At 53.7% G+C, this 26,409-nt stretch overlaps 2 protein-coding genes across 9 annotated transcripts in view; both read right to left on the bottom strand.

Annotated features, from left to right (window-relative positions):
- Nucleotides 1–885: 885 nt before the first annotated feature.
- Nucleotides 886–16,330, bottom strand: UHMK1 (U2AF homology motif kinase 1). The gene is made up of 8 exons (XM_041420215.1): nucleotides 15,921–16,330; nucleotides 14,638–14,930; nucleotides 11,735–11,926; nucleotides 10,873–10,967; nucleotides 9,814–9,890; nucleotides 6,385–6,483; nucleotides 5,436–5,524; nucleotides 886–4,972 (listed from the first exon to the last, which is right to left on the bottom strand). The coding sequence occupies exons 1-8, from the start codon at nucleotides 16,210–16,212 to the stop codon at nucleotides 4,826–4,828; spliced, it is 1,284 nt and encodes a 427-aa protein (XP_041276149.1). The 5' UTR covers nucleotides 16,213–16,330; the 3' UTR covers nucleotides 886–4,825.
- A 414-nt stretch (nucleotides 16,331–16,744) lies between these two features.
- The window catches only part of LOC121344340 (nitric oxide synthase 1 adaptor protein), a 42,056-nt gene continuing 32,391 nt past the window's right edge, over nucleotides 16,745–26,409 (bottom strand). For 5 of the 8 annotated variants that reach the window (XM_041420207.1, XM_041420209.1, XM_041420211.1 and 2 more), the window contains 4 exons: nucleotides 24,423–24,588; nucleotides 23,717–23,866; nucleotides 18,584–18,836; nucleotides 16,745–18,484 (listed from right to left, as the gene is read on the bottom strand). In XM_041420207.1, coding sequence (XP_041276141.1) covers nucleotides 17,992–18,484; nucleotides 18,584–18,836; nucleotides 23,717–23,866; nucleotides 24,423–24,588 — 1,062 coding nt within the window. In that variant the 3' untranslated portion in view covers nucleotides 16,745–17,991. Of the gene's footprint in view, nucleotides 18,485–18,583; nucleotides 18,837–20,843; nucleotides 23,867–24,422; nucleotides 24,589–26,409 lie in introns of those variants that run through there. The other 3 variants (XM_041420213.1, XM_041420214.1, XM_041420208.1) reach the window with 2 other exon arrangements.

Raw genomic sequence — 26,409 nt, 5'->3', positions numbered from 1 at the left:
CCGCCGCCCGCCGCCGCCCTTTATAGCTCCCCGCTGGCCAATGGCCGGGGCCCGTGCCACGTGGTGCCCGCCGCTCACTCAATGGGCGCCGGGGGAGGGGCGGGACGGCCCGCCCCCCTCGCGGCGCCCCCGCCAATCGGAGCAGCCGCTGCTGCGCCGGCGGGGGCGCGCGCCGCTGGCTGCCATGGCAACGCGCGCCACGTCAGCGCGCGGCCGCGGCGGGATCGGGGGCGGCGAGAGGGGAGGGAAAAGCCCCAAATCCACCCCAAAATGCGCCGGCGAGGTCCCTGCGGAGGAGGAGTCAGCCCGGCCAGGCCCGGCAGCCTTGAGGCGTCAGCAGCGATGACACACGCACCAGCGCTCCTGCCGTCATCGGGGCCCCGTGGTACCCCCAGAATGACAGGACGCGCTGAGCTGGAAGCGACCCTCAGGGACACCGAGTCCAGCTGCCGGCCCTGCACGGGGCACCCCCGGGAGCCGCACCCTGAGCTCCTGGAGCCCCTGGAGCTCTGCCCGGCTCGGTGCCGGGACGGGCCAGTGTCAGAGCGGGCTGCAGCCAAAAAACTGCTCACCCGCCGCCGCCCCGGCCCACGCGGGCCCCGGCGGCGGCCCCGGGCGCTGTGCAAGCCGCAGCTCTCCCGGGGACGTTCTGCCTCACCAGGCGGTTCGCCTGTGGACATCATCGTGCGGGGAACCCTCACGCCAGCGCCAGGGTGGGACGTGCCCCTTGGGGCGTGGGTAAGCGGGGCTGCCGCAGCAAGCCGAGCCCCGAGTGCCCGGGAGGGGACACGGTGCGCTCCGGCCACGCAGAGGCCACCCCGGCGTGTGGGGCTGGGGAGATTGCCCCGGGACGCTGAGGACAGCTAACTGCGAGTGCAACCAGAGGAATGTGAAGATTTTTATTAGTGTCTTAACAGGAGTTATAACAGGAGTATGGAAATTACAGGAAATCACAGTTACTGCTTTACAGGGTAAAGCACAATTACTGGATGGAATGCAGTTGGCATGAATTGAAACGTATTCCGAGGTGATTGCCCATACAGACACATGCTAAGGAGCATGGAGGAAGCAGAGTGGAGACAGCACGTCCAGGCTCCGTGGAAACCCTTGCAGGGAGGGGGAACTCGATGGTACTTTGCAGGTGATACTTTGCATATTCCCTTCCAGCCACAGGAGAAAGGGGAAGATGTCCTGCTGCTGAGCCAATAGCTGTGGTGAAATTCCCCTCCTTCGATGAACTTACTTCGTTAAAGCCTAATAATAATGTTAACAGCCCCCTCCGTCCCACGGTTCCCCGCCTCCAAGCTACGACCACCCCTCACTGGAACTGGAAGTTCTGACAGCCATGGTCTCCCAGGACAAACTCCAACACTGCCATGGCCGGGTCCCAGTCCTGTCCCCCAGACTGAGGCCCTGGTGCTCGGTGACAGAGAACTTGCTCAGCTACACGACATTTCAGTGTCCCACAAGAAGGGCACGCTGGACAACCACCTCGTACTGAAGCATCGTTTATTAATCACCTGTACCAAGCACACTGCTCAGCAATGGTGCGTGACGCGATACCACGACTGACATCGAACCCGAAGGGAGGCACGTGGTTACAGGATCCGGCACAGCAGCAGCACCTGTACTGAACCCTCTGGAGAGAACCTGGCTACAGCACGGGGCTCAGGCTATGTTTGTTACGAGGCTGAAGACCAGTGAGAACAAAATTAGGAATAGAGCTAAGACTGGAGCTGACCTGTGCTTTGGCCAGTGATTTAAACAGCAGTTACCCTACAACTCGGGTAGGACTATGTAGGTCGGTGCTACACTGAGGGTTACTGCGGGGAGCAGCACAGACCAGGAAACCCAGCGAGCATGTGAGCGGAAAGCCTCAACACTTGTGCACCTCAAGCAAGCAGGAATCTGGAGATGAGGAAAGCCAGGCCCATCCCAGACACACAACAGGCGCCTTGGACCGAATCACCATGCATACTGCAGACACAATCTAGAGTTAAGGAACTCAAAGGTTTTAGCAGGGCTAAAACTTATGCCAAGACACCAACAGGTCACTGAGACACCAAAGTGAGCTTCATCTTGATAGAATAAGTCTTTGAAGGCAGAGTGTGAGAAGTAACAATACAATGCTTCTAAACCTCCCTGCAGCCCACAGCCTGCAGAAGGGTGGATCCAGTGACAGGACAGAGATCAACATCTTCAGCTCTCGCCAGGAGGAATATAAAGAAAAGCAGCTTTGGGGTTTTTTACCCAGCTCAGTGCTCAAGCCTGGTCAATGAACATCTGGAGAAAAATGTCTAGTAGCAGGAGTTTGCATCATGAGGATTTATTTAGCCTCTGTTAAAGAAGCTGAACAAAACCCCAGCCAAACTCTGGTGGGAAGAGCTGCCATGCTGCAGGAACAGGCTGTAGCTCCTTTCCGAAGATCAATCCTGGCACGGCTCTATCTTTAGATGAAAGAATTCTGACTGAAAGTCATGCTTGAAAGATGACAGAGCAGCTCACAGTCCTAGACAAATGCACGTGAGAACTTTGAAGACATTTAAGTTCCACACCTGCATCCCAGCATCTCCCTGTCCCAGTGTTGCTGAAAGTGACAGACATCACACCCTGCACCCAGGGGAGCTCCCTGTGGCCCCACCTGGGCTGGCACTCAGCAGAGCAGGAGCTTTGGGCTGCTCCTGCCAGCTCAGTGCTGCTGACATGGCAGCATTCAACACGTGCATGTCTGCACCAAAGCGCTCCGATCCCTGGCTCAACCCCCAGGGACAGCAGTAATGCAGAGCTGAGAAAGTCAGCCAAGACCCAACCATACTTTAAACACGGCTCTCCACACAGGAGAAACCCTCACCCAGTTACCATTCAATTCCTCCCAGACACTAAAAGGTGCTTCACTCACAGGACAGTTAAATTAAAAGCAACGAGTCACACACCCCACCTATGCAAAGGCTGCTGAACAGCTATGTACACCAAAGCAGCATCATTCCCAGAAAAATCTCATCAGCAAATCACACCTTAAAACTCATTGTGGAATTTTATTTTTTTCTTTTCCCTGGCAAGCCCACCATCTCAAAGGCAACAGAAGAATTCAGAGATTGGTCCTTTCTGAGGGAGTTTGGTAAGGGCCACAGTAGAAAGCACTATACACCAGCACAGAGAGCAACTCAGACTCATGAAATGCTACAGACATTGGATCTCCTGACACACCACACACAGGGCAAAAAATCAAGAGGAACTTTTTAAGTGCAGGATTCCATCAAGTCCAGCATCAGCAAGATGCAAACAGTAAACTGCAAGGTAATTCAGGTATTCCAGGGAAGGTCAGGGATGGTTCTGGCAGCTGTCCGCAAGTATTTCATCTGGAGAAAAGAATTCAGGAAGGCTTTCCTCCTCACTAAAACTGGGCCAAGACCACAAGCCAGTCACACTGGTGACTCTCTAAACAGGGCTGTTTCACACTGTGCCCATCAGGAGCAGAGTGCCCACCCTGGAGGGAGAGGCTCTGCCGGGTGCATGGGTTTGGAAATCCCTGGCAAAGAGCCTCTGCCTGCCCCTTGGCAGCAGCTGACTGAAGCCACAGGAGCAGAGCGTGCTCTGGGGGAAGTGATGCTGCTCACCACAGTATCTTCCCCAAAGGCATGTGGCTGTTGTCCCTGACACTGTGAAAGCCCTTCTCCTGGCCAGTCCAGCCTGATGACTGATTAAGCCCTTTCCCTACAGGATCTCAGATTGCCTCAAGCCCTTTTTGTAACCTTTGAAGGACCAAAAGTGTCAGTGCTTCTAATCTACAAGTCTTACTGGGTTAATGCAAAACCAAAACGCACAACACAGAAAAGCCAAGCGTGGGACCTACAGCAGACAAATATTTGTTCTTATAAGACTCCCAAGGCAGGAGTCCTGCTGTGACACAAAGAATACTGTGTGTTGCAGCACTCCTTTCCAAAAATATCACCGAAAGACGCTTACACATCACAGATCATTTGGCATCAGAGCTAGGGAGCATCAGGGCCAGCACAGGCTACGTGCTAGAAAGATGAATCCACGCGGCGGGGTTTTCACATCTACTCAGGCTACAAAGTGCTTACAGGTTGTGTTGGAACTGAGGCTGGCACTGCTTTGACCACGTCTCCACCACCAGTCCCAGCCCACCCCAGGCATACAAGCAAGCTCAGCTCCCCACAGGCAGCATCATCCACATGTCACTGCCCAGCCCAGCATCAGCTGCGTGGCTCTGCTCAGGTCACGAGGACAGGGTAACCCCACAGGCTCAGCAGATCCAATTTCATTGCCTTCCTCTGCTCTATGCGAGGAGAAGACTCAAAAGTCCTCCTGGTTTAGAGAGGATGGTGTTTCTGCTTCTCTATTTATAACAGGTATCAACAAAAAGCAGGCAAGCCTTCCTCCTCCTCCAACACTGGAGAGGAGGATTTGGTTACAGGAAAGCTTAACAAAGAAATCCTCTCCGCGGAGCCAAGCCCAGCACTAAGGCTAAGACTCTGGTCTCGCTTCAAATCACTGAGAAGCCCTTGCCAGGATCTGCTCGGCCTCCGGGGCTCCCCCTGTCCCCACTCCTGCCCCCCAGATGCCCTCGGGCAGAGCCACACCCCCTGTAAATGAGCAAGCACAGCACACACACAGCGCTGAAAGCCTCCCGGCCTCCTCAGCACATCACAAAGCAGCAGTAAAGTTCCAAAGCCCATTCAAGTCCTTTGCACCTCTCCTTCACAGATGACTTGGAAGCAGGGCTAGGAAGCTCTTTTGCACATTCAGTCGTAAAACACGTGAGAAAGAGGAGCAAGACAACTCTCCTGATTGTTGCTACTGCCTACAGCAAGTTTTGGTACAGATATCCTCTCTTATAGGCACTCAGTGGGTAAAACGTAGCCACAACAAACTTGCCATCAAAAATCTTTCCAGTCAGCATTTTTTGGGCAGCTTTGGAATCACCAGCATTTGCATATTCAACAAAGACCTGAAAGAGAGAGAGAGGAGAAGTAGGACTTCCAGTGCACCATGCCACTCGCCCCCTTCCACCTCTGCAATGGAGGAAACCATTCCTAAACAGATTTTTTCCCCTCCACCCTTGGTTGAACAGAGAGCACTGGAGGTAAGAGTTGAATCTCTAAACTGGGATTTCATCTCCTGCTCCTCCATTTAGTAAGGTGGGAGAAAGTATGCTGGTGGTCTATACCCTCCACAGCTCCTCTCCCAGCCATTGGCTTCTCCTCTTCATTCCTTCTATTCATGCTAAAGCTGACTAGGCACCTCCCAGGTTAGGTAACCTTACATAACCAGGAAGGAACCTGTGCTGTCCTTCAAAACAGTCATTTATTTTTAGCACTGCCATCAGCCAGGAGATTTCCAGGCACTGAGCAGCAGTCCTGCAGCATGGAGTGTATGTAGGAACACAAAGCTCCTTCCCCTCATTCACTTACTTGGCCTTTACCAGGATTCTCCTTTGGAATAAGCAAGGAAACCACTGGTCCGTATTTCTGACACTCCTCCTTTATGTCTTCCAGGATATCTGGGAAAGGAAAGAGCTGGTTGTCTTTCACTTTGCAAACCACTTGTTTCTTGAGCCAAGAAACAAGCGAAGGCGACATGAACACAGCCCGGACAACAAATATTGCTTTCCTCTCAATTTAAAATAAACAAGCACCAGGTGACACAGCAGAAGCTGACACTGACTGATGGCCATGTAATGAGATGGAAGTGTCTGAACTGAGGCTCAGGAACAGAGACCCACAGGCAGTGAACCTCCAGCAGCAGGTTCCAGTAGCTAAAACACTGGGGATTTAGGAGTGCCTGCCATGGCACTTGGAGGAGGGGAACTGAAGGAGCTGGCACAATCCCTTCTTTGTGTGAGCAGAACTCGGCCTTTCAGCTCGTGTCCCCAGAGCCCTCTCACTTGTGCTGCTCACGTGGATTTGACAGCACGCAGAAACACAAATCCCACCACCATGCCTTCCATCCACCACACTTTAGGAACTCCAGTGAGAAATTTTAGTTCTCTGCTGAGATCTTGAGTAAGTTCATCAGCAAATTTTTAAGGATCTGTGCTATTGGGCTTCCGAGTCCTGTACATATCCAGCAGAAGCTCAGAGCCACAGACACACTGTGAACTCGGTGGGCATCTAACCAAAGAAGAAAATAATTTTTTTTTTTAAAATCTGGGATTCTTCAAGAATTCCCTACAAGCTCTGCTTTTTCTCTGTCTCAATCTATTCTCTGTTGGTGCAGTTGACCCCTTGCAACCAAAGCTCAGCTGGGCAGCTGTTTGCTGTTCTTGTGCCTATTAATTGCTCTCGTTCTTGCTCTCACATCCCCAGAGCCACAGAAAACAAGGTCTGTAAGACAATATTGCTATATGGAAATTGCACCAACCTTCATATTCTTCTTCACACTGCAGAGAAGCATCACTTAGAACATTTAGCAGCCTCAGCACAGGTGTGGGGAGCATCACCAAGTCTTCAATATGGGGAGCTGTTTGACACCCACAGAATTAAAGAAACAAAGTCAATGTCAAAGGGGCAAGCAAAGAGGAAGCTGACTCAATACACATTGTGATACTCAAGCACTTACTGCTCTCTGTACTACAGTTTTGCTTCTCTCCACTATTAACTGTATTTATAGTCTGAATTCTCCATTTCCAGCCTATCTTTACCTGTGCACTGAGAGACACTTCCAAAGGGTTCAGTGCACTCTGCAATTATTCTGTGGCTAGCATCTGAAATTGCTTTTCAAATTAAAGCTAGAATTGTGTCTACTTAGCCCAGTCTCAGAAACTGATGTGACCTCAAGAATTATGCTAGTTGAACAAACTACCCCATATATATGGAGATGTGAGAAGATCAAAGGAATATTCTGCAACTGCCTCTCCTGTCACTGCTCCCAGACAAGCTGAAAACAGGCTGGCCAGCTTCCCTAATTCCAATTCTTCAGCTCTGCTACAGCATGGGCCTCAGATCTCCGTAGAATAGCTTTTAGTTCTTCCCTGAACACCATCTAAATCCTCCTCCCCCCAAAATCCAGCTGTAATCCACTGTTTTGAAGACCCCCATACTTAAGCTACTTAAACAATGCAATGCTGTAGGATCAGGCACGGTCCCAAGGTGTGTAAGCAGTGATCCTTGAAGGACTTCACAGGAGCAGAAATAAAACCCTCTGGGTGTTGGGCATGGGGCACTTGGCTCTAGAAAACAAGCAGCTCCAGGATGGCCTGGAACAGGGTAGCACAGATGCCACTGTGGGAGAAGGCAACAGGCAAGGAGAAAAGGCTAATGACAAGCTAGGAGAGTCACATTTGGAGGATAATCAGCCCTCCAGAAACCTAAAGCCACAGGGACTTCTACAGGAAAAAAAGCTTGATTTCATGTTCCTGTACACTAGTGACAGGCCATTTAATGAATTTAAGATCTGGGCACCCAACTTGCAGTACTCTGAGAGTGTTGATGTGTTTGTTTGTCTTGGCAGCTACAACAGCTGAACATAAATAGCAGGATGTCACAGCTCTGCCACTTCACAGTGAGAGGGGAGAGAAAAGGGAAATGGCTTCATTTCTCCAGTCTGAGCCTTCTGACCATGCCTGCAAAGTGAGCTGTTATTTTCTACGAAATGCTTTTCCCAGCTAAGCACACGATGCCTGTGAGGGAGCTGACAGTCAGATGTTGATCTCACAGTGCAGGAAGAGATGCAAGGCAAGCAGAGATGCTGTAAATCTCCTGCCTGTCATGGAAGAGCCGTTAGGAAAAGCTCAGAGTGTGGAAGGCCTTATCAGTAGAGATGATGCCCAGACAGTTCTCAGGGCAGCCCATTGAAGAAAGGTGCTGTCTTCACATAACCAGGCATGTTCCAGCCCCTAGTGCACCTCTAGGACTTCCTCCATAGGACTATTTGCAACCAAGACACATCAGATGAACTGAAGACTGAAAGAACATTTAAGTGTCACCATGGTCTTATATGCTACTCCTTTTATTTGCAGAATCATAGAATCGTTTAGGTTGGAAAAGAGCTTTTAAATTATCAACTCCAAGCTGGCATGGCCAAACCCACCACTAAACAATGTCCCCAGATGTGACACATTTACACATCTTTTAATGGGTATAGTGACTCCACCACTTCTCTGGGCAGCCTGTTCCAATGTCTGGCAACCCTTTCCCTGAAGAAATTTTTCCTAACAACCAATCTAAACCTCCTCCAGGGCAACCTGAGGCTGTTTCTTCTTCTCCTGTTACTTGCTACATGGGAGAAAAGACAGACACTAAAGTAAATCTGTCCTTCATTTCATATGTCTTTTTCGAGAGAGGGAGACAAACTAGCCCCTAGAACTGAGACACCTGGTCTTCTTGTACCCAAGTGACAAAAACATTTCTGGCAATCCCCCTCTGCCCTAGGAGGTACTTTCTGCCCAGCTCCTCTGCAAATGCCAGGTGACACCAATCACACTGACAACACAGGAACGAGCTTGATGAACTGGAAAGTCAGGACTTAGCTGTATATGACAAGGAAAGCTATTCTCAGCTGTCTTTGCTCTAAACAGAAAAGCTGTGTCCAAGTGAAAGGCAATGACTGGTCATTTTCTGACTTGCTGGGAAAGCAGCAGTAAATGCTTCTTTGTGCAGACAAGCATATGTGCAAGTCTGTCAAAGAAGCAGCAAAGAGAACTAAGAAAAATGGAAGCTCTTCTAAAAACTCCAAGCACTAACCACAGAAGCACCTTTCTCAGTACAGTTAGAGGTCTGTGTGTTTAAAACCAGCCCAGAAAGCACTGCCAATATACAATTCCCTCTGCTCTAAAGCAGTACTGGCTGCAAGGTTCAGCCATGGAAGGCAGCTTTGATTAGAACAGCTCCAGCTTCTGAGACACATGTGAAGTTTAGAAACAGGAATGAGTTTGTTACCTTTGCCTGACATACAGAAATATCAGTATCTACAAGAAGCAATACTTAACAATCTTGCCTGCAAGGTGCACCAAGGAGCTTAAGAAAAGCAGGGCTAAGATTCAGGGGGAAATGCTAGCTCATCCTGAAGCATTAATTTATGCTTCAGAAAACCGGGATGCACAGTTCCTCCCTGGTGCTCTTGAAAGCAGACAAGCTCTGGAGAATGCTACTCAGTTGCATTTGGAACAGAAAACAGGGAAGGACACAAGCCTAAATAGGGACGTCTCAGCCCATCCTTGCTGACTGCCTGCAATGCACATGGGGAGGTCTTGAGGAAATACCACTATTTTGTTAAATCAAAGGGACAGCACTAGATGAAAGTGACAGTGACATCTGTCCATGATCTGCCACACAGGTTACTGCAGGCCAGCCAGGCCAGTCACTGCAGAAACAGGCTGCCACCACAAACCACTTGTGCAGAGGCAGCAGCAGATGCCACCATCAGCCCAGGCCCAAGGTGCTCATATTCCTGGTGATTTCTGAACTGGGAAACAGCTGGTGTAAGAAAAGCCATCCCCTCACCATAAATAGCACTGCACTCTTCAAATGCACCTCAACAGTCAGAATGTTAGGTAAATATCCTGGTTATTTCTGTGCCCTCAGATGAATGCTGCTGCCAATACACTCTTGGGGGCAGAGTTTGATCAGAGTTCAGCTAGGAAAAAGTGACAGCCTGTGGGGCTGGAGGAGTAGAGCAGCACTGGGAGCACAGGCATCACTCTGACCTCCCTCCTGTGACGCCACGGAGAGCTGGCAAGTGCCACAGAGGAGCAGCGACAAGGCCAGAGCAACAACAACAGTTAATTGCCCTCTGTGCTGCTTCCAGCACATGCTGAGAGAGTCCTGAGCAGGGGCCACAGCCACAGCTTACCAAAGGGAATGCTGAAGAATGGGCTGCATAAAGCCTTCTCAGCAGAGGCTCGTTTTCCTTGGTCACAATGAAGCATGCTGTAAGAGAAGACACCTTTATGTTCATGCATGTGACATTCCTGCACTGACACACTCCACTCAGGCTGGAAGCTGGCATAGAGGAACACCCTATCTTTGGGGTGCTTATGGCACAAGGAGAAGAGTGGGAAGCATATCTTGCAATTTGCAGCTGAAGTGCACCAGAAGGATCCCCTGAAAGCATTTTGCGTAGATGGCGGAGCAGGCTTTCCTTCTTGATGTCTCTCAGCACCAAGCAATGAAAATTGCCCACTTACAAAGCTAAAAGGAGCACAGAATGTTCCAGCTCCACATCCTCAGGCCATTCATCCCACATTTCAGGCATACATGCAGTCTCATAAGAGTTATCACACTGCAAGGTGCTCCCATAGCTTTTCTCAAATGGGATTCAAAGCAGGTGAAAACCCAGAGCTTGCCTGAGAATATCCCTAACTTGGCTTTACCAGGGGCTCCCAATGCTATTTGTGCCAAGTTGTGTCTTCTTCCCTCTGTAGCCTCGGAGCACAGTCACAAGACAGTGAAAACAACCCTCTTGTCAGACTCCCCAGGAGAGTTGCAAAAGTGCCTTTGAATCTTGGCAGCAGTGGACAGCAGCACTTTCTGCCCCTTCTCTCATTTTTATGATATCAATCCCCAAAAGCAGCAAAGTGTGCAGTTTTCTCCAAATGCAATCTCTCTGATGCAAGTGCAAAGCACTGAAGCAGCAAATGATCAACACCATGACTGACGCTCTCTATGTGCTTACTCCAAATTGTGCCAAAATCAGAGGAACTGAAACATCTCTGCTAATGCTTGCACTTGTTACCAGCACAGTGGGAAACCAAAAAATTTAAAAAAATAAAATGAAGAGAAGAGAAGAGAAGAGAAGAGAAGAGGAAAAGAAAAGAAAAAGGAGTTAGGTGTGGGCTCTAAGTTGCTAAGAGCAAGGCTTGACTTTACAGAGCACATCTGTAAGCAACATTTATCAAATATGCTGCAGTACCTTTTGATAAGGTCTCTGAGGTGATAAGCTGGAATGGCTGAATTAACCACCCCCTCACTGGCAAAGATGCGATCAATGATGGCAGAACTGTTTGTCTGGAAAGAAAAAGAAACAGTGATTAGGGAGGTACAAACCAGACTGTGCAAAGCTTGCAACATGCCATCGTTTTGCAGAGTGGATGCAGAGGGCTGTGGTTCTCTGGGGTTTGGTGAGAGATCCCCAATGCCCAAGCCTCACATGTTAAACTAGCAGGCTCACATCAAGTCTACTTTTTCCCATTTGCCAGCAAAAGCTGCAAGTTTCCACATGCAAGGAACTTCTGTTGCTGTGGAGATTCTGATGCTGAAAGGACACTCTTTCTGGGAAGAGGAGCACAAAAAGTTACTTCACAGAGAACAGAGGACGGTCAGGTTCCAGGCTCACAATACAGAGCTTTCCTCTTGTTCTCTCAGGATACAGACTTACAAGAAGATCCCCAAATTACAGCTAACATTAAACTAAACCCAGCAAATAATTCCTCTGCCACTGTGCTGCTGAACTAGCTGACAGTCATGAGCTACTCATTTTATTCTTCTTCCTATGCCACAACTACAGCCAGCACACATTACCTACCAAATCTACGCAAGACACAGACTCCAAACTCCTGGAACACTCCTATTTCAGGAACCTGAACACAAGGAGCATTCAGACAAGCCAGTCCCATGGGGCAGGTGGGTCTTTAAGGCTCAACAGTCTTAATTCTCAAGACAATAGGATTAGATAAAGATCCTGGAAACACTACCTAGTTGCCCGGTGCTACCTTGCAAATCCAGATTATGAACAAGAAGCAGAAGGATTCATTTGGTGCAAGAAGTTGTCTCACCTTCCATTCCTGAGATTGGACTGTATGTTTCAGTTTCATTCCTGAGAACATTTCCAGTAAAACGATTCCCAGACTCCACAGATCCACAGCAGAGGTGCACTCCGTCTCGCTCTGGAGCCCTGCCTGCGCCAGGCAGTTCTGCAGTTCTGCCTCTGGAGCCCGATACCCGTCTGTTTGAATATATTTCACATCCTACAGCAGACAAAACACAGGGGAAAAGTTGATTTTCCACACTCAGGTTCTCCACTCTATCCTTAAATCAGTTCTGATAGCCTTCAAAGGGTCCCCAAAATACTATTGCTAAATTGACAGAAAGCATTGTAGAGCCAGTTGTGCAAGGCAGGCAGTTCAGCTTCCTATACTGCTGTGCTGAGGGAAAACCAGGAGTGTCTGGAAGAAAAACATCTCCCAGCAAAACAGCACTAACATCTGACCACCGAAACACAGCACTGCTGGGTGGAAGGGGCTGGATGTCCCTGTGGACTGGCCCTTGAACCTCTCCTACATGCAGACGATGCTAGAAATTTTGGAATAAGGGTTGGACACCCCCAATACGCTCCCACATCGGCTGCCCGAGAGCACAGACAGCCCTGTGTGAGCAGTGAGCATCAGGAGCTGCTGCCATTGTTCAAGTGCTGATGTTGTCTGGAAGCAGGCAGCTAAAATGCTCAGACAAGGAAATCACCAAAGGCACTTCCCATCAAAGGCACCTCTTCCATCTCCCCTTGAAGCCTCAAGTGCTGCACAATCAGTACCTGCCCAGCTGCCGAGGCTGGCACAGTGAGAGGAAATGCCCACATGCTGCCCGCTCCAAAGAAGTTAGGGAATTATAGAATCACACCAGTACTGGTTGGACGGGCTCCTCTGAAGGCTCCAGTCCAGTCTCCTGCTTTCAGGCAATACCCAATCAGTCAGCTGTGGCTTTGTCCAGCCAAGCCTTCTAAGTGTCCAAAGACAAACTGCACACTGGGTCTTTTTAACACGTGGGGGCTCATTTTAGATGCACTGATGCAACACAAGGAATGACAGAAGAATATGCAAGCCTATTTCCTCCTGGATAAGGCATAGGATTAGGAATTCTTACCACGAGAATATATTCAGACCAAGAATATGTGGTTCTGTGACTGAAAATAAAGTTTACAGAAGACATCTTTCAGCAACAGAGCTCAAAAGTGGTTTATGAACTTAAAAATGATACACAAACTGCTCATCCTCGTCCCTCCTCCTATCAGTAGGGAGCAGAACCTCCAGCATGGCAATAGCAGCAACTTGGCAGGGCCCCAAACAACATTTAGAGATAGAGAAAACACTGTGATCAATGGCACCAGCAAAAAGAGAGAGAGGGAATTTCACTCTTACCACCTAAAGCATTTTGAGAGCTCTAAGTGGTTGAGACCTTGCTCTGTGTACAACCATTCCCTGCTAAACAGCAATGGCAGAAAATTTTGTGCAAGGATAAGCTTGGCAGGCCTGTCATAAATAAAAGTAGCATAGTCTTTGACTCAGATAAGGAAATTACACATGTAGGCTGTGGCCCAAGTCAGGGGTGGGGACGGGATATTGGTACCTGGTGCACATTCAAAGCAAGGTCAGAAAGCTCACCCATACAACCAGTGTGTTTTTGAGAAAGGACAAAGGAAACTCAGCCCAAAGAAAGCAGATTGGAAGAAACCATGGAAGCAAATAAAACCCCATCAACTATTATGAGGCAACTCACATAGCAAGCAGCAAAACACAGACCAGAATTAAATAAAAATACCTGCTTTAGACACAGGACACCAAGAGTGGGTATTTTGCTGATAGACAGCAACAGATTACCACCAGAAACTCAGCGAAGAATGTGGGAGAACTGAAGACAACACGGGGGAGTTAAGAAGTCCAAACATTGAAAACAACTCTTGTACCAAAGAATTCAGAGATAGGTCACCCACACAACCCTCTGATATTCACAATCAGTGGGCTGTGCTGTCAATATCAGGTAAACCAGTAAAAAAGTAAATAAATTTAAAACTGCTAAGTGGGTAAAGTGCATGGAATAAGGACAAACCAGGACACTGTAGGAAGGCACAGAAAAAACTACCATCTATCACCCACTGACTAAAGGCAAGTGTGCTACAAGGTTACCTGATGGAAAAGCTTTATTAAGACTCCTCACAGGTCACTACTGAGAGAGGGAGAAGTGAAAGGAAGATCTATCAAGCCAACACCAGAACCTCCTGAGGCTCTCTGCTTCCATCAGAAGCCATGGAAGAGAGTAAAATGGGCAAGGACAAACAACACAGTATCACCAAAACAACAGTGACAGCAAGAAGACTGAGCAGGAGACGAGCAAATGGGACAAAGAGTAGAACAGGCAGAAATTGTCTGTGTCAGTAAAGAACAGATACTGCCCACTCAGGACCAGATCATGGACTTTTTATACATGTGGGAAAGAAACATCCAGATTTCCCAAGGAAGGGAGGCTGCTGAAGATAGGGTGAAAGTAAAGGCAAGCACAAGGACACTGCCAGAGATAACACACTTGGCTAGGGAGGCTGATGGCAAAGCCTGGATTACTATGACACACGGTAAGGGATGATAAAAGGGAATTCTACATTTCTGGGTGCTCCCACTCACGTGACCACATAAAAACTAGCAAACTTTCCAGGAAGCTGAGACGCCACTTTTCTCAGTGCATAATTAACATTGGAAATTGTAGCACAAAGGCTAAGACATCAACAGAAACCAGAGACATGCAAGCAGAATGGAAACAGCTTCAGTGTCTGGGGCAGACATAATTTCAGCCTTTGCAGTTAACCCTCAGCACCAGCTCAGCTCCTGCTCTGATCAGGTCACTTGGAAAACATCACAGAGCGACGCAACAACACAGAGACATCTTGCCTCAAGAGTAGCACATTCCAAACCTGATTCCCTTCTTTGAAGCTAAGTCCAAAGTCAATGAGCTTAAAGCACTCCTCCTCTGCGCTCCACAGGATGTTGCGTGGCTTGAGGTCTGCGTGCACATAGCCTTTGTGGTGCAGGAAAGCCAGGGCTTCCAGGACATCTCGGGCACAGTGCTGGATCATCCACATGGAGCAGCCCTGGTTGCTGGAGTGCAGCAGCAGCTCGGACACGCTGATGTCCAGCAGCTCCAGCAGCAGACAGCGAGACGGCCCATTGGCAGAGTAGTGGTTGGTGAACACGCCATAGAGCGTCACTACAATGAGACACAGGGACAGGCATCGGTCACGAGCACGCAGCCAGCACCTTCCACTGCTCCACACCACAAAAGCTGCGGCAGGCAGCTCAGATGCTTTTAACGGGTGATGTTCAGAGAGATGGAGAACCAGGGAGGAAAGAAGAAGCAAGGGAAAAGCAGTCACTTCACGCCACGAGCTTCAGAGGACAGGCTAGTCTTACAACACTCCCCAGGCTCTGCTAAAGTGACAGGGCTGAGCACTCCTGCTCAGAAGGTCAGTCTCTGGGACATGGATAAGCACATCCCAGTGGGCAAACAGGACACAGTGCCACTCTTTAGAGACCTGTCAATCTCATCCCACAACAGACAAACTTTGCAAAGTGGGAACCCAGGTGCTGTCTGGGTGTCCAGGCACACTATGGCATTGAAAAGTATCTCACTCTGACAAAAAATATCAGTGGTTGGTGAACGTTGGCATTTCCAGCAATCACCTCTGACATACAGGCTTCCTCCCTTCCCAGGAAGGCAGCCCTCGAGCTGTAGCACAGTGGGAACACACCGTCCCACGGCTGTCCCACAGGGAACCCAGTCCTTGCTGGTGCTCTGGCACGCTGCCCAAAGGAGGACTCTGGGGTGCCCTGCCTGCAGGAACCCGCTCTGTCCATCTCTCCTGCCCACCCTGGGGATGTCACCTGCAGAGCTCCCACTCAGGGAAGGGGTGGGGTACCCAGGAGCACCCACTGCAGGGAAGCTGCTTTGGGGTGTCCAGGCTAGGGTCCCTCAAATCTGCCAATCCGAGGGGCACACTGGCCTGTATTGGGGGCGAGGCTGCCTGTATTCCCAAAGGAGTTGGGAGTTCCCTTCTCTGGCTGGGAGGGCGGTCTGGAGACACCGGTTTGGCAGGGGGAGACTGCCCTGGGGGGTGCTCTAGGGACAAGGGGTGCCCGAGCAGGGGTGTTTGGGGTCGGGGGGCAGGGCTGCCGGGGCGCGGTGCGGGGGTGCCGTTACCGATGTTGCGGTGCCCGCGGAGCTGCTCGAGCGCGGCGCGCTCCTTGCGGAACCCGTACTCGGCGCAGTCGGCGGCGGGCGGGCGGGCGCCGGGGCGGCGAGCGGGCCCGGGCCGCTGCCCCGGGGGCGGCACGAACTCCTTGACGGCGCCGGGGGGGGCCCGGGGGTCCCCGCAGCAGCGCACCCGGTACACCGAGGCCGAGGAGCCGCTGCCCAGCGGCGCCTGCACCTCCCACAGCCGGCCCAGCGCCTCCAGCAGCGGCGGCGCCGCTCCCCACGCGCAGCCCGACATGGCGCCGTGCCGCCTCACATCGCCGTCCCGCCGCCGCCGCGCCGCTGCTCCGGCACCGGCCCCAGCCCCTGCCGCCGCCGCGCTCCGGCCGCCATGACACCGGAAACGGGGCGGCACGGCGCCGGCTCCGCCCTCGGCGGGGCGGGGCCCTCGGTACACCCGGGTCCGGTGCTCTCTGCCCCCGTACGGGCGGGCTCCAGCGCCCTCAGCACTGCCGGGGGTCGCAGGCCCTCAGCCCAGACACCAACCAGGGCTTCCGTCGGGGTCCCGCCTCCCCAGTACCCCCTAAGCCCGGGCACCGGCGGGCTCCCATTATCACAGCACCCACGGGATCCGGTCCCCTGCACCCGCGGCCAGCCGCCACCCAGTGGCACCAAGCACAGCACGGCAGCCACGTTCTCCACCCCAATCTGGACACCACCAAACTCCCCCTCTGCCCCCTGGCTCCCCACCAGGATGACGCCATGGCGCCAGGGTCGTGCAGGGTGTCCTCTCCCATCAAGGGGATGCCACACATCAGTGGGTACAAAAGAAAAAAAATTTATTGTGCAATCTGCATCTCTTGTCCCAAACCACACACACGCACCCTGATAACATAAATAGAGGGACTAGACCGGCTGTGAGTGACAACCCTCCCTTAAGGGGAAAGTTACCTTGGCATCACAGCGATTGAAGTCGCTGGTTCTTCAGAGAGGGGCTACAAGTGCTGGTTTCCATCAACACCTACATTGCAGTGCAGACCTGGGCAGCACACACACACACCTGTATCTGAGGGTGGAGGTGGCCATGCACAGCGTGATCACATTGTCACAGGGTGTGTCACACCTCAGCACTGAACATGGGCTCTGTGCCACTCTGCGTCCCTTCACTCTTTCCCAGAGTGGAGAGCTGCAGGGCCCCAGTGCCACCGTGGCATCACCACACCAAGGACACTGGTGGCTGCTTCGAGGGCAACGGGATCCATGCTCGCAGCTTCCTTCCTTCAGTGGGATAGCATGGCTTTGGGTGGTGGAAGACACTTCTTCAGCCCAACCACCCTGTGTGGCCCAGAAGGAGCTGTGAGCAGGCCCATCCATGAGCTCCTGGGTTCCTCCAACCCAACGTTTGGGTTGGAGCTTTTCCTCTGAAAACCACCTTTGTGGTGAGGATGTACACAAAAGCTCTAAGCAAAGAGTTCCATCTCACCCTGCCAGAGCTCAGGTCTCCTGCATCTGGAGCTCTGCTGCAAGGAGATGGCACTCAGCAGAGTAACACCACAAGGCTGGCACCTGGAGAAGGCCCTGGACACATCTGCTGTCCTGGCTCACCAGGAACCAGGGCTGGTGAGCCTGCTGGTACCTCAGGATGGGGTATCTCAGCAAGCACATGGTGTAAGCTGGGAAATCCTCTGTGGCGCTTGTGGGATGTTCACAGGATGCTCGCTCCAGCAGAGCCAAGAGGATTTGGGACAGGCTGGCACTGCTACCCCCACGCATCCCCTTGGCTCCCAGTTCAGCAAGGCTCCTGGCTGCAGACAGGGTGGCAGTGGCACTGACCACGGTGAATAGGGGGCCAGAATGGGGCTGCAGAAGCCATGGCAGGACAGGCCGTGCCCCTCCTGGGAATTTGGAGAGAAACAGGTTGTCATGGCTCCCCAGAGCCCACACTGGGAAAAAATGGCTTGTTCCACTCTAAGGCTTCCCCCTTTCCAAAATAATCATCCCAAAAAAGGGAAGTGGCAGTGAGAGACAAGTCTGGGAGAGCCAGCCCCCATGGCACCCCTGTCACAGCTACCCACTGCTACTCGAAGGACAGTAGGTCGGGATGGGCCCCCTCCACCTCCCAGCCAGGGGTACGTGGCTCTGGCCGCCCTGTGCTCCCTGGTGACTCGTGCTCCAGCCCTGGTCTCCGTGAGGTCTTCTCTGTGCTGGGTGACATCTCAGTGGCCCTCTCACCCACTTGCCACTGGCTCTCCTGGCTGCCCTTATGGATGAGGTCAGGCACGGGTAAGGCACTGGTGGGCTGGTCCCCGCTGGGCTCTAGGGCACCCGTCACACTGAGGACACCAGGGCATTCTGGAGGAGACGGGTCCCCCATCCCCAGCTGCTCCTCTGTGGGCTCAGGGTGAGCTGTGGCTGGTTCGGGAGGCTCATCAGTGCCACTCCTCGTGCTGGTCCTCTCTGGCTGCGGAGCAATGAGCATGTCCTGGGGGGTCTTCAGGGCACGCGGTGTCCGCTTCTTGGTGATGGCGGGCGGGGGGTCCAGCCGGGGAAAGGCATCCAGCCCCACAGCCCTGCAAGCACAGAGGGACAGTTGCAAACAGCCCCATGCCGGGCCCCTCCAGCCCGCGCCAACGACCCTGGCACGGGGTACACGCTGCGGGGACACTCACCCGTCCTCAGCAGCCGGCTGTCCCGTGCCCAGCACAGCACCCACGCTGGCGTTCACCTCCATGGCTCCCACGGCAGGCAGGCTGGCCGGCTCCTTGCGGCGCAGCAGGTCGTTCACCTTGGCGCCCACAGCCTTGCCCAGGTTGCGGAGGTGCTGGCTGCCAGCGGGCCGGCAGGGCTGGAGCAGGGTGACGTGCTGTGCCCGTGGCGTGGGTGCTGTGCCAGCGCTGGCGTTCTCAAACATGCTCTGGTCCACTGGAAGGGGTAAGGGAACAGAGAGGATGTGAGTCAGGCTGGAGGGGTGATCCCAGCAGGGCTGGCCCACCAGCACTGTGGGAACACAATTTTGGGGACTGGGAGGATGTTCCTACAGCCCTGCAGAGGCTGTGGGCAGCTAGGATCTATGCCAGGGCTGCACAGGGCAATGATACATAGGGGACCACTGTGGGGCAAGAGGGGGTAGCAGTGAGCCCAGGGCCCCACTTCGGCACTGGCAACACACTGAGAGCTTCTCTTACCTGACACCAAGTGACTTGGGAAGCAGGTTGTGGAAGAAGAGAGAGCGAGCAAGCATTTACCAGGGGAATGGCAAGGGAAGAGGCCTGTCCCTTCCACACCTGTCCCTTCCAGGTGAGGTGTGTTGCCAACCCCCTGCTCAGGTATGTCATGCTGCCTGAAGAGATGGGACTCACATGGGGGTGGGTCCCTTGTCAGCCACACCCTGGTAAAGCCACAGGGCCTTCTCTTGGGAGACCCACGGTGTGGGCTCTGCACTGCCCACCCCACCATGGCTCCCTCAGCTCAGCCCAGGCTGGGTCTCTGTGGTGGGTGGCAGCAGGTGCTTGCAGAGGAAAGGGCTCTACAATCAAACCCCACCTATGAGCTACACTGGCTTCTCCACCATGTCTTCCCAGCAAGACTCCTTGAAGCTGTGGGGTCTGCCCCCAGGAGTGCCAGCTCAAACCCCCATGGCTGCCTCCATGTCAGACTGGGTCTGTGTGATGGCTCCAGCTAGTTCCTGGGTGAGCCTGGTGCTGTTCTGGGGCCTCGCTGCCCATCAGCATCCTCTGCCCAACTCCACCTCTGCATCCCGGGGTCACATACTGGGACAGAGACAACCACCTCCACACTGCATGGCACAGGCAGAGAGGAAGGGTTCTCAGTGCTGCTCCAATCTCGTGGGGGGCTGGACTCTTACAGGGACCTCCAACTCACTGCAGGCCCTTTTCTCTGCATTCTGAGGGCCCACAGTCCTGCTGAACAGCTCCCTGCCTGCACCTGCAGCATCTACCAGCCCTGGGGTTCATCCCACAGCTATTCATCTGCACCAAGACAGCCACCCAGCAGTGCATGGGAAGCTTCTTCTCCAGCCTGGACACCAGCTCTCAGGAGTGTGAGCAACCTGGCAACCTCTTGAAGACCTCTCTTCTGGCTCCTCACATGACTTCCAGCCCCTGAGAGGGACAGGCTGGCCAGCAGCAGAGCCAGAATTATGGTCCAGGACAAACTCACTGCTTCCCAGTGCCAGCCTGTGATCCAGCGTGGCTACCAGTGCATGCTGTGCTGCCCCATCTTCCCCACACTGTGGCTGCTCACGACTCAGATCCAGCACAGCTCCCAGGAGGGCTGCAGCTGCAAGGGGTTCTACTGCAGGCCCGAGGTCCTGGGGGAGCAGGAGCTCAAGGCACAGGAGGCTGCAGCCCTCAGGGTGTCCGTGCAGCCCCAGCAGCCAGGCAGCTGCCACGGGAGGGCACTGCTCCATCACTCCTGCCAGCAGCAGAATTAATTGTTTCAGAAGCAGTCAGATCCTGCCCGTGCACTGCTTTTTTTTGCCTACACAACACTTCTGCCATCCTTTGAGAAAGGCTCTTCCCTATTTTTCCTTCTCCAGCTGCCAAATATTTCCCAAGCCCCTGGAAGTGCCGATTAGCATCTCTGCATCTCTGTGGGGAGCTCTGCAGATGCCAGGAAGCCCCTGGCACCCTCCAGCTGTTGGATCAGCCCTGAGACAAGCCTGTGCTGTGCAGTGGCTGAAGGGCAAGACTGAAACACCTCTACTCCCAGCAACATTCTGGGCACCTTGCTCTCGTGGGCATCCTGTGGCTAGCACCACAAGCAGGGGTCCCACAGGAGAGGAAGCTTAGGTTGGAGGGGGTCTCCACAAGGCCAGAGGATGCCACCGCTGGTGCTGGCACCCAGCATGGAGAGGGAAGGAAGTAGAGAAAGAGAGAGTCAGTGAGAAGAAAGAGACAACAGAAAGCCTTGAGAAATAGAAAGATTTATTTAGCAAAAGCCAGTTGACTAATGACAACACCCAAGGGTTAAGTGCACTTACATTGACAGATTGGCTTCCCAGATAGATTGAGTCAACAGTTAGTAATATGACAGTTGTAGGAAAAGAAAGGACAAAAAATATAGCTATAAAACCCCTGTCAAGGTCCATAACAAAAGTGAGAGGCTAGAGAGGAGTCTTGGAGGCAGCGTTGATTTAGGAGGGGTCATTTACATGTGTACACCCATGGTGCAGCATGAGGCTGGCAGGTTCCCACCCGGTCCCGGCAGCACCCCCCCATTCCCTGTGGGCAGAGCGTGGGGCAGGAGCCCGAGGCCACATCTGGTACTGACAGCTCCTCACGGGACTGAGCTCTGTGTGTGCAGCAGGGATGGACCTGGCTGCTCAGGATCTCCTGGGTGGCTCAGCAGATGGCTCCCCCAACCTGCTTCTGGAGGCAGCCCAGCCTGGAAGAGACCTCTGGCCTGCTGTTGCTCCTCTCAGGCTCTCCCTTCATCTGCCCCATGAGCTCCTGCTGTTCTTTCCCCTGAACGATCTCTCTGCCCACATGGAAATCCCTGTCCAAGCTCAACCATCCCTACCCTGTAAGTGCCATGCCTTGCACATGCTGTCATGCCCACTTCTTCCTCCTAGCTGCACCAACCTCGCCCCCCTTGCTTTCACCTTCAACTGCTGCAAGCTGGCAGTGGCATGTCGGGTCTCCAGCAGAGGGGCTGGCACACAGCTGTCCCCACAGACGTGTGGGACAGGGTGTATGGAGGCAGTGGTGCCTAGAGGACAGGAGCACCACTCAGGAGTACCAAACAGCACCCTCTCCCACTCTGCCTGCTCTGTGGCTGGTGCAGAGCTCCCATGGACATCAGGGCACTGCTGGAGACACTGAAACATGTCCCTTCCTTCCGACTAGACCCTTAGCTCCTCAAGTCCACCCAGTCCTGCCGTGTGGTAGAAGGTGCATAGCATAGCTCGTGCTGACCCTGGGGGTCGCATCCACACACTCCTCAGCAGCTCTCAGTCCCAAGGGGACCAGGGCAAAGAGAAGTCATGGACTTTCCTCAGCAGCCAGGCTAAGCCCTGGAGGAGAGCAAGAGGTGGTGTCAGCCAGGGGTTAGTTGCAGCCAGATTGAGCAGAGACAGAGCTGGCAAAGGTGAGAGCAGTAAGGAAGCAATAAAGCAAAGCAGAAGCAGGATAGGAGGGAGGATGGGGAGGAAGACAACTGTGCCAAATCCCCACCTCATCGAGTGCTTCCACATGAAGCAGGGTGGACATCAGGACTTTGGTTCATACCCCTTCCAATCTTGGCCCCTTAGAGGCTCAGCACCAGGCAGGTGATAAAAGTGTTTGCAGAAAAGGAACAAGCTCTGGATCCCTTGGAGGCACCCACAGATGGCTTTCAGCCATAAGTGTTTCAAGGGCTGGCAGGGGACCCCTGAGATCCTGGATTCACTTTTCCAGAGTGTGCAAACCAGAGGTATGATGAAGCACCCCTGCAGACACCAGCAGTTCACTCCCCATTGAGGGCTGGAAGTGTGCTGATCCCTGAAGATGCCAGTGCCAGCTCTGCAGCTCTCAGCCTTGGTGTGGGGCAAAACAACTGTTTGGAAATGGGAGGGTTTGTCTATAAAGCAAAGCAGGCAGTTTGTGGTGATTGGAAGTGTTTGAAAATGTGACTTGAGAGCATGAAAAAGGCTTTGAAACCTGGCAGCTGTGCCAAGGAACCGAAGGATTAGATGATGAGGGGGAGGACACTCCACAGCTTGATGCTGCATGCCCTGGCTCCCTGCTCCACACTGTGCTGTGCCTTCCTCTCTGCTCCACAGCCTGGCAGAGGAGCGGGCTCTGCCTGCACACCCTCCACCTGCCTTGGCACAGATAAACCCTGTCCTGAAAGTACCACATCCCCCTGCCAACCACTACCTGCACCTGGACAGCCTGTGCAACCTCACGTCACCCCTTCAAATCCTTTCCAGGCTCATCCCCACTGTCCCTCAGTGCCTCACTTCTCACCCGCAGACCCACTCTGACAGGGCACCATCACCAACCCTCATTTAGCATGGCCCTGTACTTGTCCCCCACCCTGCCCACCACACAGAGAGCTAGACCAGCTGCTCTGTCCTTGCTCACCACCTTGGAGCTGCCCCCTCAGTCCCTCTTGTCCCTGCTCATTGCCCTATACCGCTCTCCCATTCCCCCAGTAAAACCCTTCCTCTGCTTTACTGCTTCCCCAGCAGCAGCAGAGGCTAATCCAGAAGTCCCTTACCTCTGCCTGACATTGACGCACAGTTTGAAGGGAGACAGGGCCAGGGGGGAGCACAAGGAGCTGTCAGCTCTGTGTGCTGCAAAGCAGGGATGCTGCAGCTCAGCACACGAGCCCACGCGTGCCGGAGCACAGCACGCCCGGCACGCCCTGGGCACGGCTCCATCCTCACCTCCAGACACTCCCGACTGGGCGCTGGAATCCTCCTGCTCCCTCCTCTGCCCCCCTCCCTCTGGGCTGTCCCGTCCCTGCCAGGGTCATGGGGCTGCGGCCAGGGTCCTTCCCAGCTCCAGCAGGTCCTGGCTGCTCTGCACCACCTCCTGCTGACCCCTACACCGCGATCTCATCCTCCAGGCTGTCACCCAGGTCCTGCCTGGGCTGGACGTGGAGCAGGCGCGGCGGTTCCTCCTGGGACCAGGAGTCGCGCTCCTCGCTCTCGTCCGTGTTGGACTCGTACTCGGAGGCGATGCCCGACTCGCGGAACTTGATGAGCTCCAGGCTGCCCAGGGCTGGCTCCGGGGCGGGCGGCCCCGAGTCCGGCAGAAAGCGGTAGCACTCCAGCTTCACCAGACAGTCGTTCCTACCTATGGGGCTGCCCATGGCGCTGGGGAATGCCGAGCTGGGGCCCAGCGGCGGCGGGTGGGTGTCCTCGGGCTGCGGGGTGGTCGGGTCACAGAGGACGGGGAGGACGTTGGAGCGGAAGGTGATCTCCAGCAAACTGTCCTGGGAGCCTGCTGCAAGAGAAGGGCACGGCTAAGAGGCCCAGCTTGCCTGGGCATCCCCTGGCCACCACGGCTGGCTGCACACTGGCCAGAGGAGGACAATCTGGGGTCATTTGGGTGTCAACCTCTCCACTCTTGCTGTTTTAAAGGGCTTATTTGGTGTCACTAATGCCAGGAGCTGTCGCTGGCCAACAAAGGCCAAATTTTCCAGGACAAGAAGTTAACTATCTTCCAGCCCAGCTCCTGCAGAGAGCTGATGGAGAGGAAGGTCAAACAGGGGCTCTTGGGCAGGCATGGAGCTGGCCTGGAGCATGCAGCCACTGGGGAAAGCAGACATACAGCTGATGGAGGTAGGTGACTACCTGTCCATACAGCCCTCCCCAAGCCCCTTCCCACACTGCATGCAAGCACCCTGCTGCACACACACAAGCCAGGCCAGAAGGGCACAAATATCCCTCTGAACAAAGTAACTGGAAATGCACAAAAAAACCCCAGAAAAACACCCGCATGCATGTCCCCCACAGCACTGCCTAGCTGCGAGGGGAGAGGAATGGGCGGCAGCGCTTACTAGTCGTGTTCCCCGCCAGCTTCAGCTCCAGCTCCTGCACCTGTTTGACCAGGAGTGAGATGTGCTGCAGCAAGTCCTTGTTCTGAAGCAGGAGCTGGTGCACACGAGCCTGGGCCTCCAGCCGTGCTGCTGCTTCTGCTGCCAGCTGGTCCTTCAGCAGGTGGACCTGGACAGGATAGAGCGGGTGAGCATGGGTAGATGCTGCTCGAGGGTTGAGGGCTTCAACTTTGGCCATCCCTGCCCATCTCCCAGGGCTCACCAGCACCCCAACCCATGATGTGATGAAGCAGCCATTCCCTGCAGGTACTGCAGATGTGATGGGGAGCGTGTGGGTGGTGTCACACCAGGACTCAGCACATCGTCCCCTGGCCTCCCTGATGGAAAAGCTCAAGGCCAGGAGGGCAGCACTGGCTGAACTGTCAGTGGTGCACGTGAGCTGCAGATGTGCGTGGAAAGGGCAGCCCAGGAGGAGCCAGATGGATGCAGCAGAGGAGACGCGCTCGACCGACTGGATGGTGCTACGGGTGTGCGAGGGCACAGCCGTGCAGCGGAGCTGGCCCTAGAAAAGCTGTCTTTTTGAGCAGCTTCCCCAGAAACAGGCCCCAGCCAGTGGCCTCCGTCGCAAGGAGGGGCTGGAGCACCACAGAAGGCAGGCTGATGCTGACAGGGGCCGGCTCTCAGGTGCGAGCTGACTGCTCAGCCTGGCTCTGGGAAGCAATGCCTGTGGGGAGCCCACAGGCAAGACCACCACTGCATTCAGCACAACTACCTCAGTGCAAACATCTGTGTCCCCAGAACCATGCCCCCGAGGGCAGACAGCCAAGAGCTGCCGCCCAGGGCAGCTTTCTGATCTGCGTTTGAGCAGGAAGAACACCAGAAACATACACTGCACAAAGGAACAGCAGTGAACTGGGGGCCACTTTGGCTCAGCACCTCTTCCTGGCACACACCCACAGCTCCTACAACTGCTCCAGCAAGGACTAGAACCAGGAAAGCACAGATTTACAACTAAACAAAAAAAAAAAAAAACACACCAAACAAAAAAACCCCTCAAAAAAATCCAAACAAAAAATAACCCGAAAACAAAAATATCCCCATCAAACACAAAAGGCTATTTTACTGAGGCCCAGAAAGTGACCTTGAGGAAGAAGAGGAAGCTCTCTGTACCTGCCAAGCTGTGAGCTGCTGCTGCAGGGCCCCTGAAGCTGCCCAGCTGCGGGCCACCTGTCCCCACAGGTGGGTACCAGGAGGCAGTGCCAGCTGTGCCAGCAGGCAGCTGCTGCCCAAATGTGGTCAGCAAGGTGGCACAGCAGCATCTTTGGCAGAGCTGAGCTAAAGCACAGCAAGCCTCGGAATGACAGGAGACCAGGCAAAGGACTGGGATTTACAACTTTCCACTAAGCCAGACCAAGAGCAAGGGGTGCAATATTTCACACTTTAAGCAGGCACCATGGAGCCTTTTGGATTGTGAGCAACACTATACTTGGACAGACACAAAGGGTTCCCCAATAATGCAGATCCCTCTTCCAGAGGGGAAAGGAACTTGGCAGTCTGTGACCCCAGAAGGAATGTGGGCTCTGGAGGCAGCAGCTCAGCCAGAACTGATCAACAAATACTGATTTACTGATGCAAGAGGAGCAAAGCTATGGGACAGCACAGAAAGGCTGCTGGAGCCCATTGCCTGGGACCATGAAAAAAGTTGATGAATTGCAGCTAGCTCCGTGCAGGGTCAGAGAACAAGTAAAGCTCAGGTAATGAGTTGGATAAAGCAGCCAGAGCTGCTTCAAGGAGAAATAGCTGCACGGAGAATGAGCTGCCAGCTGCACAGTCCAGGCACACCAGTCACTGGGGCAGGGCACTGGCGAGCAGACAGGGGCCAAAGGCCCCAGACACCTGGTGGCAAGCACCTCATGGAGCTCCCTCCCCATGGAGCTGCCTGCCTTCAATGCTGCTTCCAGGCAGGAGACTTCTGCAGCACCAAGGGGCT

The sequence above is a fragment of the Onychostruthus taczanowskii genome, unplaced genomic scaffold (genome assembly GCF_017590055.1).
Source record: "Onychostruthus taczanowskii isolate IOZ18803 unplaced genomic scaffold, ASM1759005v1 scaffold63, whole genome shotgun sequence".
Lineage (NCBI taxonomy): Eukaryota > Metazoa > Chordata > Aves > Passeriformes > Passeridae > Onychostruthus > Onychostruthus taczanowskii.
This window is presented reverse-complemented; position numbering and strand designations above follow the sequence as displayed.